Here is a 17052-nt window from a genome sequence, read left to right as displayed (position 1 = left end):
ATAGGATTGCTTATGTGTCATATGTGATCACCTCTGTTCAAGGACTGATGTATAAAGTGTAACTAAAAGAAGTTACACTAAGAAAATACCCAAATTCTGTGTTGCTGATTTCTTCTCCAATAGGAAATTGACCTGCAAGGCCCAAAATCTGCTACCATTTGGCAAATGGGTGAAAATGTAATCAATGATTATATAAAATAAAAATAAATTAATAGGTACATTAATTAAATAAAATGAATAACAAAAATAATAAAAATTTAATTTGAAAACTAAAATGGGGAGATTGCTACATATGTGTAACATAGCAAAATTAAAATATGTGTTTCCTGGTTTTTGTAATTGTAACACTGCACTAACTTTGTTCTTCCTTTATAGTTAACATTTATGGCCATGGTCAATGGTCTATACTGTGGCTCCTTTGCATTATTCTGATGATGCAAATCAGCTATAAACTTGCATAACTGGCCAGATATATGTTTGCTTTCTGTCATTGGAGTGCTGCAAAGTAGCTGGTCGTTACTGGGTATTTGGCCTTAAAAAGTTGCTATACTTAGTACCCATCTGTTGGTTTTTGGTGGTAGTTTCTTTGCTGATCACATAAAGTATTCAAAATAGAATTCTCTATGCTTTAGACTTTAAATCTCCTCTGTCAGTTTCTATGGCTAAAATGTATGAGTGTTGACTTTAAAAATCTTAGCCAAATAGCCTCCATAAATCATGTACTACTTTCCTTTATACTGTACCTTGAAAAAGGATTATGTTGAATGATGAGTACTTAGACTCATGTTTTTATAACTGCCTTCTATATATCAGTAACGTAATTCATTTGAGAACAGAGGATTCAAGTAAATGGAATGACTCTGTTATCTTGGGTAGAAAATATTACTGAGGTTTATAAAGTGCAGCAGCCATGATGAAAACTAATTCTCACCTCAACTAAACTAATCCAAGTGCTAACACTGTCCTAGGGTTAAATTCTGCATGTGTCTGTTCCTTTTTCAATAATAGCAATCTGAAAAAATATTTTTCTTTATCTTAGGAAAAATCCGTCTTGGAAGAAATAGATGTGATTGTGAACAGCCTGCTAGATATACTGCTGAGAACCATATTAGAGATCACAAGCAGACCTCAGCCATCAGGGTCTGCGATGCGCCTGCAGTTTCAAGACGTGACTGTAAGGTTTTCATCATAAAACAGACCCATACCAAGTTAAGACTGTCACCGGGCTCTTAACTCATCCCACTGTGTTTAGGTGGATTGCCTATGTGTTGTAATGCTCATTGTTAATCAGGTTACCTGCTGGTTTGAAAAGATTGCATTACAGGGCTAAAGGGGATGAGGGAAGTGAAGTAGATTTTACTTGCTTTTCTGACTTTCAATGGAATCATTAGTGCTGTATGGTTTTATTTATATATATTTTTTATTCATTGTAGTAGCCAAAAAATTAAGGGGGCAAAATTCTTCCATTTGACATTCTGTTAGGTCAGTGGCAATTTTATAATGCTGCTTTTGTTGAGTGTTTAATAGCTTCCTGGAAGGACTAGTACGTAGCACTCATGAAGATGAAATAGTGTGGCAAAACACTGACATTTTTACCTCCCAAAAATCCAAATATTGGAAAGGGGAAAAAATCTACACCCCCCCCCCAAGGTATTTAAATAAAAAATAAAATAATATTATTATAATAATAAATAATAAAACTAGCAATACTTATCTGGGTCTGAGCTTCAGTTCTTACATGCTAACTAAAGTCAAGAGATCAGTGTTCTGCAGGGAACATAAATGGTATTTAAGTCAACACTATATAATGGCTGATGTGCATTAAAAGGTTTTAGTGCAGTCACTGGGCTTTTCTCTAAAAGTTAGTGTTCTTGAAATAAAATGAAACTACACTTTGCTGTGCTTTCAAGGAGGTTGTATTTGTGGAAAATAAAATCTTATACAGTAGCGGAAATGTAGTGGCCTTACAAAAGAGCAACTGAGTAAGAGGAGCAGGTCACTTACTGGTCATTCAGCAGAGTTTTCTGTGAAAAATTTAAAGTACCTGAACATTCCTTCTTTTTGATTTGCCATCTCATTAGACCAGCTCCTTACACTGTTACTTTTTATTTTTCCAATGATATAGGGACTCTAGCCTTTCAACTTGAATTTCCTCTGAGGACAAGCATTGTAAAAAGTATTTAATACATGTGGAAAATATTTTCCACTTTCTCCCACACGGAACAAAATTATTGGAAGTATTTGTAGAGTTAACCATGTGGTGACTATCTCATGTTTTACAGTAGTACTGTGCTCCAATTTATTATGCATCAGAGGGATTGTACTTCTAAGATTTCACATTTCTTTTAATTTTAAATGGCAAAAATGTTCTCTGAAGTTCAAACTTATTGCATAGGGAAGTTCTGCTTTAACTAAATAAAGGTGGTAGAACTGGGTTGGAAGTGTGGCAAAACTCCATTGTAATTGTTTTCCATTAAAATAGCCAGTTATTTGTGGATACATTTTTTTTTTATAAAGTAGTGTAAAGGGCTAATTTATCACTCTATCAAAAATTAGACTCTGAAGGTCCTTGCAAGTTATAAAGTTTTCATTAGTTCTATACGCATCACTAAGGCTTGTCATCATCACTACATGCACCTCACAGAATACTTAATGTGGAAGTGACTCACAGCACAGCATAAGGCAATTATATACATTTAATGTGAGAACATCATGCAGTATGGGCTTATGGCAAGACACTGAGCCAGGTTCTTGGAACTGTTTGTGGAGTAAGGCACCACCCAACATGAGTACAAATGGTGGAATCTGGCCCAGCATGTTGCCATGAGTCAATCCTGTATCGTTAAATGCTCTTTGTGAGGTGGGATATAGGCTTTATGGCAACACAATGGGTTAAATTCTGTCACTCTTCCTCTCGTTGGGTACTGCCTCAGTCTGCAAGTAGTTTCAAGACTATGTCTCAGTATGTTGCCATAGGTCCAGACTGCATTGTGTTTCTGCATAAATGTATATTCTATCTCAATCTTGCCTTATATTGTGCTGTGAATTATTTAGTGCACTCTGTGTGATGGATGAAGCTGTGTGCCTGAAAGAAAACTTTATAATTTCCAGGGAAAGTGATCTCAGTTACACCAGCAAGAACTGGAGTAATGCAGTGATGTCAATAAATTAGCCCTTTAGGTTGCTTTATGAGAAATGTATCTGCACACAATTAGATTGCTGAAAGGAAACCAATTACAATGAAGCTTTTCCCATTTACAAAATACTTTTAAAATTTAAATGAAAGGAATGTGAAATCTTAGAATTACAGTCCGTGTGAAGCATAATGAGTTAGAGCCGAGTGCTACTGCAACACAGTCAATGCTATATGTGTTAAATAATTTTGTTCTTTATGGGAGAAAATGGAAAATAACTTGATGAGACTACTTGTGGAAGTAAGGTGACTAAGTCCTGGTCTACACTGGGGGCGGGATTGATCTAAGTTATGCAGCTTCAGCTAAGTGAATAATGTAGCTGAAGTCAACGTACTTAGATCTACTTACCGTGGTGTCTTCACTGCGGTAGGTCAAATGCTGACTGTACCCTGTCGACTCCACTGGAGCGAGAAGCATCTGAGTCAACAGGAGAACTCTCGGCGGTCGATTTATCATGTCTTCACTAGACGTGATAAATCGACCCCCGCTGGATTGATCGCTCCGGAGGTAAGTGTAGACACGCCCTTAGGGTGGTAGACTCTACCCCTATGCTTTTTAGTATGAGAGGATGAGACATGCAGACTATGCTTTCAATCTTACAAACAAACAAAGAAATTAATGATGTTGCTTACACTCCCTGGCTCTGTGAATATGACATTGGCAGGAAACTAGGCCAAGATTTTACAAAATAGGTTCCAAAGTTAATTTCAATGGGAGCTACTGAGTGGTCATCACTTTTGAAAATTAGGCCACTTTTTTAGGTGTCTAAGTCTGAACTAGGCACTCAGCTTTAGGAACCTATTTAAAAAATCTTGGCTACAGCTTCTCTCTCATTTGAAAATCAAGTTGTGTACCATATAGTAACAATGTAGAACTATATAATGTAATATAGATGTTGTACTATATTATTTTAACTTCAGTGTGTTATCTGTAATATAAAGCTAATATGGGGTCACAGAAGATATACAGTGTAAGTGATTAGAAGGGTCTAAACATAGAAACAAAAAGACATATGCATAGTTCATTTTATTTAAAGAATGAGAGTTTGAGGTTCATGTTCAAATGTGTTGATCTAGCTGTGATTAAAGTAAGAGAAGTCCATTTTTACTTACTCCATTGTTTATTTAAGCTAAGTAGCCTAATGACACACAGGGGTCTTGACTTGTAACTGAAGGAGATCAGCAGTCTCAGAAACTTATAGCTGTTTTTTTTAACAGCTAATCAAATCGGACCACCATTTTTTTCTTTTCTACACTGTATTCAGAGACGCATTAATTCAGCTTGAATCTCTGCAGATATAATTAAATATAAAATATTTTTAAATATTATAAAAGCTTCATGATCAGGGAAGATCATCAGCAAGAGTCTGGAATAAATTTCCTGATATATTATGATCATTTAAAGTTGCTTCCTGTTTACAAGGTACTAGTGGTAGCCTGGGTGATTATGCCTGGAGTTGAGAAATATATTATCCCAGGCTATTATTATTAGTATAATAATCTGAAGTTACATCTTCACTGCAAAAAAAAAAGTTTATCATCTTGAGAGAGCCATCTCTGTGTAAAATCCTAGTAGAGACAAGGCACGGGTATTTTTTATCTTGGTGTCACTAGTCAAGATAAAACACCCCCAGTAGGGTTTATCTCCCTCCACCCCCCGTAGGGTTTATCTCAACTAGCAACATCTAGGCACAAACTATAGTGCCTTCGCACTCTCAATGTATGTTAGCTATTTCATTGTAAAAACACACTTTTTGCACTGAAGATATAGCATTAGTATTTCAAAAATTCAATTTTTAAATGAGGGAAGAAAATCTACCCAAAATTTGGGCTGGCAAACTACCGAATCAGTGTGTAAAAATACTCTAAAATGTTTTTGTCTGTCCTTTTCTCCTTCCTATGATCTCCCGCCTCATTTTCCTCCCCAGGTAAACAAGAGTTCTTCGCAGAATTGTTGCAATATATTTTTATTTATATTTTCTTTCAACAGCAAATTGACAGGAAGAGCTGGAATTTTTGCAGTGTAAACTATCTGCATAAATATAGATGCAAGGGAAACAATTCATGATTATGTAAACATACTATCAGCTTATATTGATTACTTTTTCATGTCATGCTTGTATTGTTTTAGTTTCTTTTGAACTGATTCATATAGAGGAAATTGCATTTGGAAAACAAAAGTATGTAAATGGGAAGCAAATCCATAGGTAAAATATATGGCATTTTAAAGGATTATAGCCCTATTTTTATTAATAAGAAAATACTACACAAAATATCCAGGAATATCTTTGAAAAAATTTTCAGACTTCAGAGTGCTCATTTTCTTGAGATTAGTCATTTATTTTTAAGAGTTTCATAATATGATTGTTTTGATGTTTTCTATATTTTGGGCTTGAAGTATAACATTTCCTCTCTTGGTTTGCATTAGGGGGAATTTGTTTCCTGTCTCTTGTCACTATTACGACAAATGACAGACAGACATTACCAGCAACTTCTTGATAGATTTAACACAAAGGACGAGCTGAGAGTAAGTAACAGAGCTTCAGTTTTATGCCTTTAAATGTTCTCTCCTCTTCTTTTTCTGCCTCTGTTCAGGAACTCCCCTCTCTCAGTTAAGGGGTGTTTTGATGTTTAAATATAATCTGTTTCTCAGACACACTTATGACAACTAATAGCTACATAAGCTTTTTTCATTCATGTTTACTTAGAGGAATTCTTGTGGCTGTGGGTTGGATTTTGTTGTTTCTGTACTTAAAGCTGGTAGGAATGTGGAAAGGAAAACTATAGAATTGTGTTATAGCCCTTTCCTCATTCTCTAATCCCATCACAGAGAATAAACTAATCACAATCCAAGTAACAAATATGAAAAACTTTCATCCAGGGAGACAAAATTCTCTTGGATTTTTAAGCCACAGTTTAATTGATATGACACGATGCAATGGCAGGCTGGCAGCTTAAAGAAAACACATTCACACTAGTACCAGATTCAGAAAGAACAGACCTTTACGCGCAGCTCATGAAACTCTGTAGATCCCTGACACTGTCCACTAAAAGCTTTAAAGTGCCAGTTCCCTCCGCAACATCTTATTATTATCCTAACATCATCCAGTACCATGGCTGACTTCACTCATATGGACAGAGAAATTAGCATGTTCCTTATGTCACACTTGGTAAATTTGCCCTTTGAAGAACCTCTACATTGGTTACTTATCTTTCTATTTGGTGTTGAGTATGTGGCATAAACAACATAGGTGGAAACTGTTTAATCTTTTCTCCTGATGAGCATAAGTTGTCAATGTTTCCCCACCATACATGAGAGTGCTGAGAGAATACAAGCTTGATACACTACCATTTTGGTCTTGATGGTAAGCTTTGAGTTGTTCCATGCTCTTTTAGTTAGTCTGCTAAAGGTTGTAGCAGCCTTTCCAATGCAAACAGTTACCCGTATTTTTCCATGTATAAGACGCCCCCATGTATAAGACGCCCCCACTTTTCTAACCCCAAATTCAGGTTTTTGTTTTTTTTTCTCCCCTGCTTTGTCGCTCTGGCCATGCCCCAGGTTTTTTTGTTTTGTTTTCTTTTCCCTCCAGCCACACTGCAGCTGTCCCCCCCGACTTTGCTGCTCAGGCCCAAGAAGAGGACGCGGAGGTAGGGGTAGAGGGAAGGAGGAGGGCCGTGCGCCCAGCTCGTCTCCGGCGGCAGCCCTGCCCGGCTCCTGCCGCGTCCCTCCCCGGCCACGCGACTCCTGCCGCCCGGCTCCCCGGCTCTCCCGGTCCCCAGCCGCCCGGCTCTCCCGGTCCCCAGCTGCCCGGCTCCCCGCGTCCACAGTCGCCGCAGTACCCAGACCGCACTACCGGAGCCGGGGAGCCGGGAAGCGGGCGGCCCGGCTCCCCGTGTCCCCGACTCCCTCGGTCCCCAACCGCCCGGCTCCCGGCCGCCCGGCTCGGTAGTGCGGTCCGGGCACCGCGCGGCTGTGGACGCGGGAGCCGGGCGGCTGGGGAGCTGGGAAGCCGGGCGGCTGGGAGCCGGCGGCTCCCCAGCCGCCCTTCCCGGCTCCCCGCGTCCCCGGCTGCCCGGCTCCGGTAGTGCGGTCCGGGCACTGCGGCGGCTGGGGAGCCGGGCGGCTGGGGAGCCGGGGAGCTGGGCGGCTGGGGACCGAGGGAGCCGGGGACACGGGGAGCCGGGCGGCTCCCCGGCCGCCCGGCTCCGGTAGTGTGGTCCGGGCACTGCGGCGGCTGTGGACGCGGGGAGCCGGGCTGCTGGGGACCGGGGAAGCCGGGTGGCTGGGGAGCCGGGCGGCTCCCCAGCCGCCCGCTCCCCGGCTCCCCGCGTCCCCGGCTGCCCGGCTCCGGTAGTGCGGTCCGGGCACTGCGGCGGCCGCGACCCCACCTACCCGGATGCCCGGCTCCGGACACTGCCCGGCCCCGCGCTCCCAGCTCCCAGCTCCAGCCGTGGATGGATTGTAGCGCCACCAGCCACGTGCAGTCAGCGCGGTAAGGGGGCAGGGAGGGGGTGTTGGAGAGAGGGCAGGGGAGTTCCGGGGTGGGGGGGTGGATAGGGGTTGGGGGGATCAGAGGGCAGGGAACAGGAGGCTTACTTCCGTGTATAAGACTACCCTCAATTTTTAGGCTAAGGATTTTGGGAAAAAGTATAGTCTTATACACGGAAAAATATGGTAGTTCTTCATCCAGTGAGATGGATGGTGGTCACTGTAGAACTAAATAGCTGAACTTTTGGACTACTTCTAGCTGGTTTGGGTTTAAGGTGATTGAAGGATCTTGTGGAATCTCCTGTCCTAATACAACCATTTTCTTAATGTTGATGGTGAGAGCAAATGCCAGACAAGCACCTGAAAGGCAGTCCATGAATTTCTTGTAGTAGATCTTCATCATGGGCTATGAGGGCACCATCATGAGTGAATAGAAGTTACCTGATTAGCACCTTTTTAACTTTGGTCTTGGACTTACGTCATGACAAGTTGAAGAGTTTCCCATCCAGTCTTGTGTGGAGATACATTCCATCTTTCGTGTCCTTAAACATACAGTTCAAGAGTACCGAGAAGAAGATTCCAAAGAGTGTAGGGGCAAGAATACATCCTTGCTTCACTCCAGTTTTCATCTCAAAGTTGTCCAAAGTGGACCCGTCAAACAGGAAAGTTGCTCTCATGTTGTTGTGGAATGAATGTATCAGACTTAACAGGGTTGATGGGCATCCTGTCTTTTCTAGTATTGCAAATAGACTCTCTCTGCTGACTGTGTTGAATGCTTTGGCTAGGTCCACAAAGACAATGTACAAAAGGCGTATGAGCAAATTCACTGAGTGTTTTTTGCCAATGACATCCATACAGGATAGATTTGGCCCCTCAGCTGTGGCTGATAACCAATCTAGGAGTGGAGCCCCGAAAGGAGGGCAGAGGGAAGATCTCCTCTGCACTGGCAACTCCTTCAGCATAGCTGGTTCCAAATGTATCAACTCCAGTCCTTCCTTTGGTCCAAACCAGTGAAGTCGAGAAGGGGATGCTGATGCATGGGCAAAGCAGCACCTCCATATCAACCACCCAGGCTATTGCAGCCACATCACATGGAGAGGATACTCCATCCTTTCTGGCACCCTGGACACAACATGGAAGGTAGCAGTTATGGGTTATAAGCTCTCACTTGTTTGGCATAAAGGAGAGCGTCACAGGTCACCTTCAATGGTGGGAAGAATCACTGCATTCCATTGGTCAGCCCCACCCACCACAAAGCTGGGCAGCTCCCAGAGAGTTGGGTGCTGACCCACCACAGTCTGTCTGCCTCATGGGGTGCATGCGGCTAGACCAAAAGTTGGAAGGCAGACAGAAATCTTGCACCTGGCAAAAATAAAAAAAACAAGAACTTTCTGGCGTGAAAGCTGGAATGTCAGGACCATGTGTCTGGGATTGACAGACAATGACAACCTACAATACACAAGCAGCATGCAGAAGTCAGCTTTGATAGACTGTGAGCTGTACAAACTCATTGACATTACAGCACTCCAAGAAACAAGACTTGCAGGTGCTAGTTCTGTCCAAGAGGCCAGTTGTACCTTCTTTTGGCAAGGTAAAAGCAGCGAAGAAAATCGTCTGTATGGTGTCAGTTTTGCTGTGAGAAACAAGTGGTTAAAGCTCCTAAAAACACCCATTGGGAAGTCAGAGCATTATCATCTCACTTAAACTTCAGATGACCATTGACTCTGTGAACATCATTAATGCTTATGCACCAACACTCAAATCAAGCCCCAAAGAAAAGGATACATTTTACGACCTTTTGCATCAAGTCATCAAAAGAATACCATCAACTGACGACAGAATTTTTGGGCAGAGTATGTGGCATCCCTGCACCCTTTCAGTGTTTGCCTAATCTCCAGCATCTTTTATTCCCCAAGAGATGAACCCATCTCCCATCAAAATCAATGCGAGCTTTGGTACTGATTTCACTAAGAATATGTTCAGTACACATGAGCGGCATACCTGCACTTCTGAATTTGAAATAACCCCACAAGTTTTTTTTATAATTTCACTTGAATATGGCAAATGCAACACAAGAAGTTTATAACTCAAAGGAAAAAGCAAAGATAAGAATCAGTGTTTTGTGTTAATCTTCTCTCTTTCTCTCTCATTTGATATGTTAATCATTTTGTTTGACTTAGGTATGCTTTAGTCCAACACCCATCTAAACTACATCATGCCACTTACCTCTGTATTCTTATGTTTGTTTTATTTTGAGCATTGAATTTTCATGATATACTGATTGTAGTGTTTTTAAAAAAAAACACCATCAACATGAAATCAAGTTTTAAAAAGTAAAAGCACCTGTCACCTGGTGACATTTCTCCGCTATGTTGCTGTGTTAGCCGGGGTTATCTGAACTCAAAGCTATGGTAACTATTCTCTACTCACTAATCATCACTCAGCCAAAGAAAGGCAACCTGAAATTGTGTCAAAATTACCAGACCATAAGCTTAATTAGCCATCCCAGCAAAGTGATGTTGAAAGTCATATTGAACACATTGAAGCCACAAGAAAACAATATCATTGCTGAAGAACAAGACTAGCTTTTGTGCTAGAAGAAGTACCACAGAACAGATTTTCAACCTTTGTGTTCTACGTGAGAAGTACTTACAACACCAGCAGGACATTTACCACGTCTTTGTTGACTTCAAGAAGGCGTTTGACAGAGTGTGGCATGAAGCTCTCTGGGCAACCATGAAGAAGTACAATGTTGGTCGTAAGCTAATTCTTACCATTCAACAACTGTATGCGAAGGCCAGCAGTGCAGTTCTTGTCAATGGCACAATAGGAGAGTGATTTTGTACCACTGTGGGAGTCCAGCAAGGCTGCCTTCTTTTGCCCACACTGTTCAGCGTCTACTTGGAGCGCATAATGACTGATGCCCTAGAAGATCACATATGCACAGTCAGCATTGAGGAGCGAACAATCTCAAGTCTTCGGTTCGCTGATGACATTGATGGTCTGGCAGGCAACGAAGATGAACTTGCCAACTTTATGAAACGATTGGATGAAACCTCCGCAAAATATGGCATGGAAATCAGTGCAGAGAAAACCAAGCTGATGACAAACAAATGTGATGGTTCAGCTCACATATCACTATCAGTGGACAAAAGCTGGAGGCAATGAAACAGTTCAAATATTTGGGGGCAATCATAACTGATGAAGGATACAAGGCAGAAATTCGGGCCAGAACTTCACAAACAGCAGCAGCAGTGGCAAAGCTAAAGCCAATTTGGAGGAATAAGAACATCTCCCTGGAATCCAAACTAAAACTGCCGCACGCATTGGTCATCTCCATTTTTCTGTATGCATGTGAGATATGGACCCTTACAGCAGAACTTGAACAGAAAATACACCTCTACCCCGATATAACGTGACCCAATATAACACAAATTTGGATATAACGCGGTAAAATAGCGGTCCGGGGAGGCGGGGCTGCATGCTCCCGCGGATCAAAGCAAGTTCAATATAACGCGGTTTCACCTTTAACACGGTAAGATTTTTTGGCTCCTGAAGACAGCGTTATATTGGGGTAGAGGTGTATAGGTAGTAGAGATCAGATGCTTTCGTAAAATCCTGAACATCTCCAACTTCGACCACGTCACTAACGAAGAGGTCCACATCATCACCCAATGCGCTGGGTCATATGAAGACCTCCTGATGACCATGAAGAAGCGCAAACTGAAGTGGTACGGCCACGTAACAAGATCATCTGGCCTATCTAAGATCATCCTCCAAGGGACAGTACAGGGGAAGAGAAGAAGAGATGGATTGACAACGTAAAAGAGTGGACAGGAATGGACTTCGCAGAGACTCACGCACTAACACACAGTCATCGGGGTCAGGCCCGGCTCCAGACCCCAGCATGCCAAGCACATGCTTGGGGCGGCATGCCGCGGGGGGCGCTCTGCCGGTTGCCGGGAGGGCAGCAGGCGGCTCCGGTGAGCCTCCCGCAGGCGTGCCCTGGGACCAGCGGACCCTCCGCAGGGATGCCTGCGGGAGGGACACCTATGGGAGGTCCACCGGAGCCGCGGGACCGACGAGCGGCAGAGCGTCCCCCCGCGGCGTGCCGCCGTGCTTGGGGCGCCAAAATTGCTAGAGCCGGCCCTGATTGGGGTGGAGACAATCGGTTGATTGCTCATCAGTGATGGCGCCCCAATGACCAATGTAGTTATGGGAGTGATGATTGATGAACTATTCTCTATTTTCCAGGCGGTGTCCAGAAATAAATCAGAGGGGGACACAGCACCTCTGTCTAATAAATGATTGGTGCACACAAGAGTACTTCCACCCCCAAATCCTTGTTTTTATTGAGTACAAAGCACACATCTAAAATAGCAATAGTCTAGAGCACCTCAGAATATAGTTACCCAAAATCGGAGGTGCTGTTGAGTGACAGCAGCAAGTTTCCAGTGGCCAGCCTTCCTCCTCGCTGCTAGGGAGATAAATGTCAGTGTCATCTTGCTCATAGAAATCTAAGCTTCTCTGAGGCTTCTCCAAAGTGCACACACTAACTAAACTCTTTATAGGTTTCTCCAGACAAAGTATATAACTCAAAATAACTTGTAATAAGCTAATAATTTCCCTAACAGCAGCAAAGAACTCATCATTTTTATTTATCAGCAAAACAGCTCGCAAGAAATTTGCAAACACAGGCACCCAGACCAAGGTCAGCTATCCTTGTTAATAACACTGCAGCTGTGCAGATGTCTTTGTCTGCCTAAGCAAAGCCAAATTCTTTCTTGCTACGTGATGTCCTCACTTCTAGTTTATGGTGGGTAAGTGCACAAGATGGATGTGGGTTACGTCAAGTCCAGTTCTCTCATAACAGCTGGAGACTTATACAGATACTCTGATGTATTTTGTGGGGAGTGGGTGGCTTGGCCCGGATATCAATGATAGTAGACATCAGATGATTGCATTTTGGTACCAATTCATTGGCACCTTGGCCAGGTATTTGAGCAATGTGCTCTTCTAAGGTAATTTGAAAACCTAGAGGGATTGGGAGTTTATAAATGGCTTATGTAAACCTATTCCAGACTTTATATTGCTCTCACTGTGAATATTGCTTTGAGTATTCTGTCTTAGTAATTTGCTATTTGTGCTGAATGATTGGTCACCTAAACTACTGATTTCCAAGGTGACCATATGAACACTTGCAGTACGAACATTTGCATGAATATGTTTGCACAATATTTATGACATTTTCTCTTTTCAAAAATGCTTGTGCAAACAAAAATTCACATATGTGGACACTTGTGAAAAGGGAACTAAAAGTGTTGCAGGTACTATCAAAGTGGAATTTGGAATTTCATTTTTAATGGTAATTTTGTTTACAGTATTCACCTAACTCTACTAAAGACTCTGCACAGTTCATTAATTACTACATAACACCCAAGATAATTTAAAGGAAACCATCAATTTAAAAGTAACATTTGTATCTAATCATTTTTTATCTAATACAGCTACAAGTAATACCTCAGATTGTTGTAACTGAAAGAGATGTGTATATAGACAAATATTTCCTACCTTTCTTTGGTTTAGTTTGTATATTTGACAGTGCTTTGAATATAGTTACTGTTTCATTTTAGTCGGTGCTCCAAGTTGTTTGTGGTTCTTTCACCTTGCAATAGGGAAAAGGGAAAAAAATATTTTGAAAGGAAATGAGGCTGTAAAATGACAAGAAAATGACAAACAATTCAGGGACAGAAATATAGCACTTGAAACTCCATTTTACTCCGTTTTTGAAACTGATGCAATTTCATTTGGCAGCATCACTTTCAAGTATATATAATTAAGATTATGTATGTCTTTTTGTTTACCTTTCAGTATAATTTTATAGTAGCAGAGCTACTGCTTTCTTTCTCTTTTTGGGGGGAATTGCAAACTAATTTTATGTAACTTTTAATGTATATATTTTATAATAATGCGTAGGGGCACCAGTCAGGTTCAGAGCACTATTGTGCCCCAAAGAGCTCTCATCTAATTTAAGATGAAATGGAACAGTGGGAATTACAAAAACTAAAAAGGAGTGGGAAAGAGGAGGAGAAGGAGGAATAGGAAACAGCAATATGAGCACTAACAAAAGCCAGCTATGAGCACAGATCAGAAGTCCCTGCTGTCCATCTATCTAACCTTTGTCAATTCATCGTATCAGAGGGGTAGCCGTGTTAGTCTGGATCTGTAAAAAGCAACAGAGAGTCCTGTGGCACCTTATAGACTAACAAATGTATTGGAGCATAAGCTTTTGTGGGTGAATACCCACTTTGTCAGATGCATGTATTCACCCACGAAAGCTTTTGCTCCAATATATTTGTTAGTCTATAAGGTGCCACAGGACTCTTTGTTGCTTTTTATCAATTCATAGTTTACAATGGACAAAGTGACAGAGTGGGTCTGCAGGAGAGATTTGAAGGAGGACAGGATAGTAATTTTACAGACTACGGGTAAGATCTTCATCCTTGCTCTGGTCCCTCACGCAATAGGTAAGAGGGCTGGAGTGGTATAAAGGGGTCTTAAAAGTCCCAGTTACAATCTGGGGAGGATTCTCCCCAGCACAGGCACTGTGGAAGACAGTTCTCAGACTGCCTTCCAAGTACCCCATCACAAGCCCAAGTGCAGAGGGCTGGACTGGGGGAAGGAGTGGCACGTCAAGGATAGGGATGCAGGATGTAGTATTGTGACATATAGGTAGGGTGACCAGATGTCCCAATTTTATAGGGACAATCCCGATTTTGGGGGCTTTTTCTTATATAGGCACCTATGATCCCCCACCCCCTGTCCCAATTTTTTACACTTGCTATCTGGTCACCCTACCTATGGGACAGCCACGCTCTAGCCCCTAGAGCAGCCGATGGTTGGAAGGGTGCAAAAGTGGTTTAAAGCCAATTTACCCCCCTTAGCCTATAGGCTTTGAGTTCTGTGCTTCCCTAGTTTGGGGCAGTTTCTTCCATGTAAGAAGACTATATGAACGAAAGCTCAAAGGCACTTGTGGAAGAAACCAACAAACAACCTTCACTATTTCAAAAGGCTGTGCCTTGCATTGAATCACAACAGTACACATATTCCATTTGTTGGCACAAAAGAATATTGCTGCTGGAAGAAATAGCACAAAATGTCACATTTGTGAAGTGGCTTGAATCTTGCAGTAAAATATGGAAGAGTTTTTATATAAATTTCAGTTAGGATTATTAAGAGTCCGTGTTTGGTTGCCTGGAGCATAGAAAAAGGAGAAACTACTCCCATGCTGCCAATTAAAATCTGAGATATACGAGACATTAATTATAACTATACTCCAACCAACCAAACGTTACTGCAGTTATACTGCCAGCTGAAATGCTTTTTAAATGTTAAAATCTGTTCCTGAATCATTATGATGGTTCATTGAGGCTGGTACAGCTGTGTGAGACAATAGCTTATGGAAAAGCAAGTGTATTTGGAATTTCAGATTATTAAATTGATTTGCAGCGAGTAGTACCTGTTAGTAATGCCTCATGGGATTTTGGAATATAGAGACCATGAAACAGAAATGAGCAATTCTATCCTATGCCACCTGGAGGCATAATTCTGACAAAAAATGTGCTATAGAATTTATTTTAAAGTGATTATAGAGTTAAACTGCTTGGCACTTAGTATTTGCGGAGGAGTAGTGCTGATATATGGATGGATTCTAGCAAACTAATACCCAGACAGTAAAACACCAGTAATTGAACTGTAACTAAATTTATACATGTACATGTCCATTTTCTCACAAAGCTGTAATGGATCCTTGGGTAAATGTGTTACCAAAATTAAAAAAACCTAAACAAAAACTAAAAACCAAACACTGTATGATTTCTAAGAAATAAAATAAACTAAAAATTATCTATGGATTATTTGCTCTCTTGAAGACATTATAGCCTATCAGCAAATATTACAAAAGCTCAGTTTTGGAAAATGTTTTGGAAAATGTTTCTTTCCTCCTACTCCTCTCCCCTTGCTTCACCTTTCTCCCACTTACATAGAGCCAGAATAATTCAAAGCTATATATATATATTTAAGGTGCCCCATAATTAAGGTTGTTTGGACATTTGCAATTGTGCTTTACATATATAAAAATCACAGCTGCAAATTTACAACCTTAAATTCATACGTTTGTGTGTGTGTGTGTGTGTATAAAAAAATACAAAATAATTGCATTTGTATAAAATCACAACTGCAAATTTCTATACAACTTTAATTACTGTATCGGGCACCTCAAATGCATGTTTTGTTTTAATATAATTTGTCAGTGGGTTTATGAAACAGATTTGCAATATTCTTATTTTTTCTGTTAAAATTACACAATTTAGAAAATAATTGTTCTGGTGTAGTTTACCCAGATTGTAATCAAGGTATCTAAATGTATAGTTATTTTAAGACCCCTTGAAATCCAAGGCTTGTGTGACTTTTTTGTTTTGTTTTTTATTTGTTTGTTTGTTTTTAGGGTGGGATTTTTGTTGTTAACTTAATCATATTTAGAGAGGAAAAACTGCATTGAACAAATTTTGACCAGAAATGGTGTGACAAACTAGGAAAACATCTATATTATGTTTTATGAATATTACGTGTGACTCTGTTTTTCATGCTGTATGACTGAATACAGAGAGCTATATCAAAGAAGGCTGTAAAGAGGTTGTTACAGAAGCTGACGGGAAAGTAAAACAGTGAAAGGGATAAATCAGCCTCACATACACAGCTTCAAAGAAATTAAGATAAGAATGGCTGGGCCATCAATTGGTGGGAAAATTCACCTAGCTGGCTCAATCCATCTTTATTCTTCCCAAGGCTAAGCCTGGCATCAGGAAACCTAGCTCCTCAAAGACCTAGCTCCTTTTCCCCTAGAAAAAGGATGGAATTTTTGGATGATCTGAGAGACTGGCCAGGATGTATCAGTGAAAAGGCTGCCAGTCTGACTGAGGGTACATCTACACTACGAAATTAGGTCGATTTTATAAAAGTCAATTTTTAGAAATCAATTTTATACAGTCAATTGCTTATGTCCCCACTAAGCGCATTAAGTCGGAGTGCATCCTCACTACCATGGCTAGCATCGACTTATGGAGCAGTGCACTGTGGGTAGCTATCCCACAGTTCCCACAGTCTCCGCCGCCCATTGGAATTCTGGGTTAAGCTCCCAATGCCTGATGGGACAAAAACATTGTCACGGGTGGTTTTGGGTACATGTCGTCAGTCGCCCCTCCCTCCGTGAAAGCAATGGCAGACAATCGTTTCACGCCTTTTTTCCATGCAGACGCCATGCCACGGCAAGCATGAAGCCTGCTCAGCTCACCGTCACTGCTGCTGTTTT

General features: G+C 41.3%; 1 protein-coding gene across 2 annotated transcripts in view; it reads left to right on the top strand.

Annotated features, from left to right (window-relative positions):
* DOCK4 (dedicator of cytokinesis 4) overlaps positions 1-17052 on the top strand; it is a 394664-nt gene that overhangs the window by 285872 nt on the left and 91740 nt on the right. For both annotated transcript variants that reach the window (XM_039507024.1, XM_039507017.1), the window contains exons 25-26: positions 1040-1174; positions 5622-5720. In XM_039507024.1, coding sequence (XP_039362958.1) covers positions 1040-1174; positions 5622-5720 — 234 coding nt within the window. The remainder of the gene's footprint in view (positions 1-1039; positions 1175-5621; positions 5721-17052) is intronic.

Source organism: Mauremys reevesii, linkage group 1 (assembly GCF_016161935.1).
Source record: "Mauremys reevesii isolate NIE-2019 linkage group 1, ASM1616193v1, whole genome shotgun sequence".
NCBI classification, from domain to species: Eukaryota; Metazoa; Chordata; order Testudines; family Geoemydidae; genus Mauremys; species Mauremys reevesii.
This window is presented reverse-complemented; position numbering and strand designations above follow the sequence as displayed.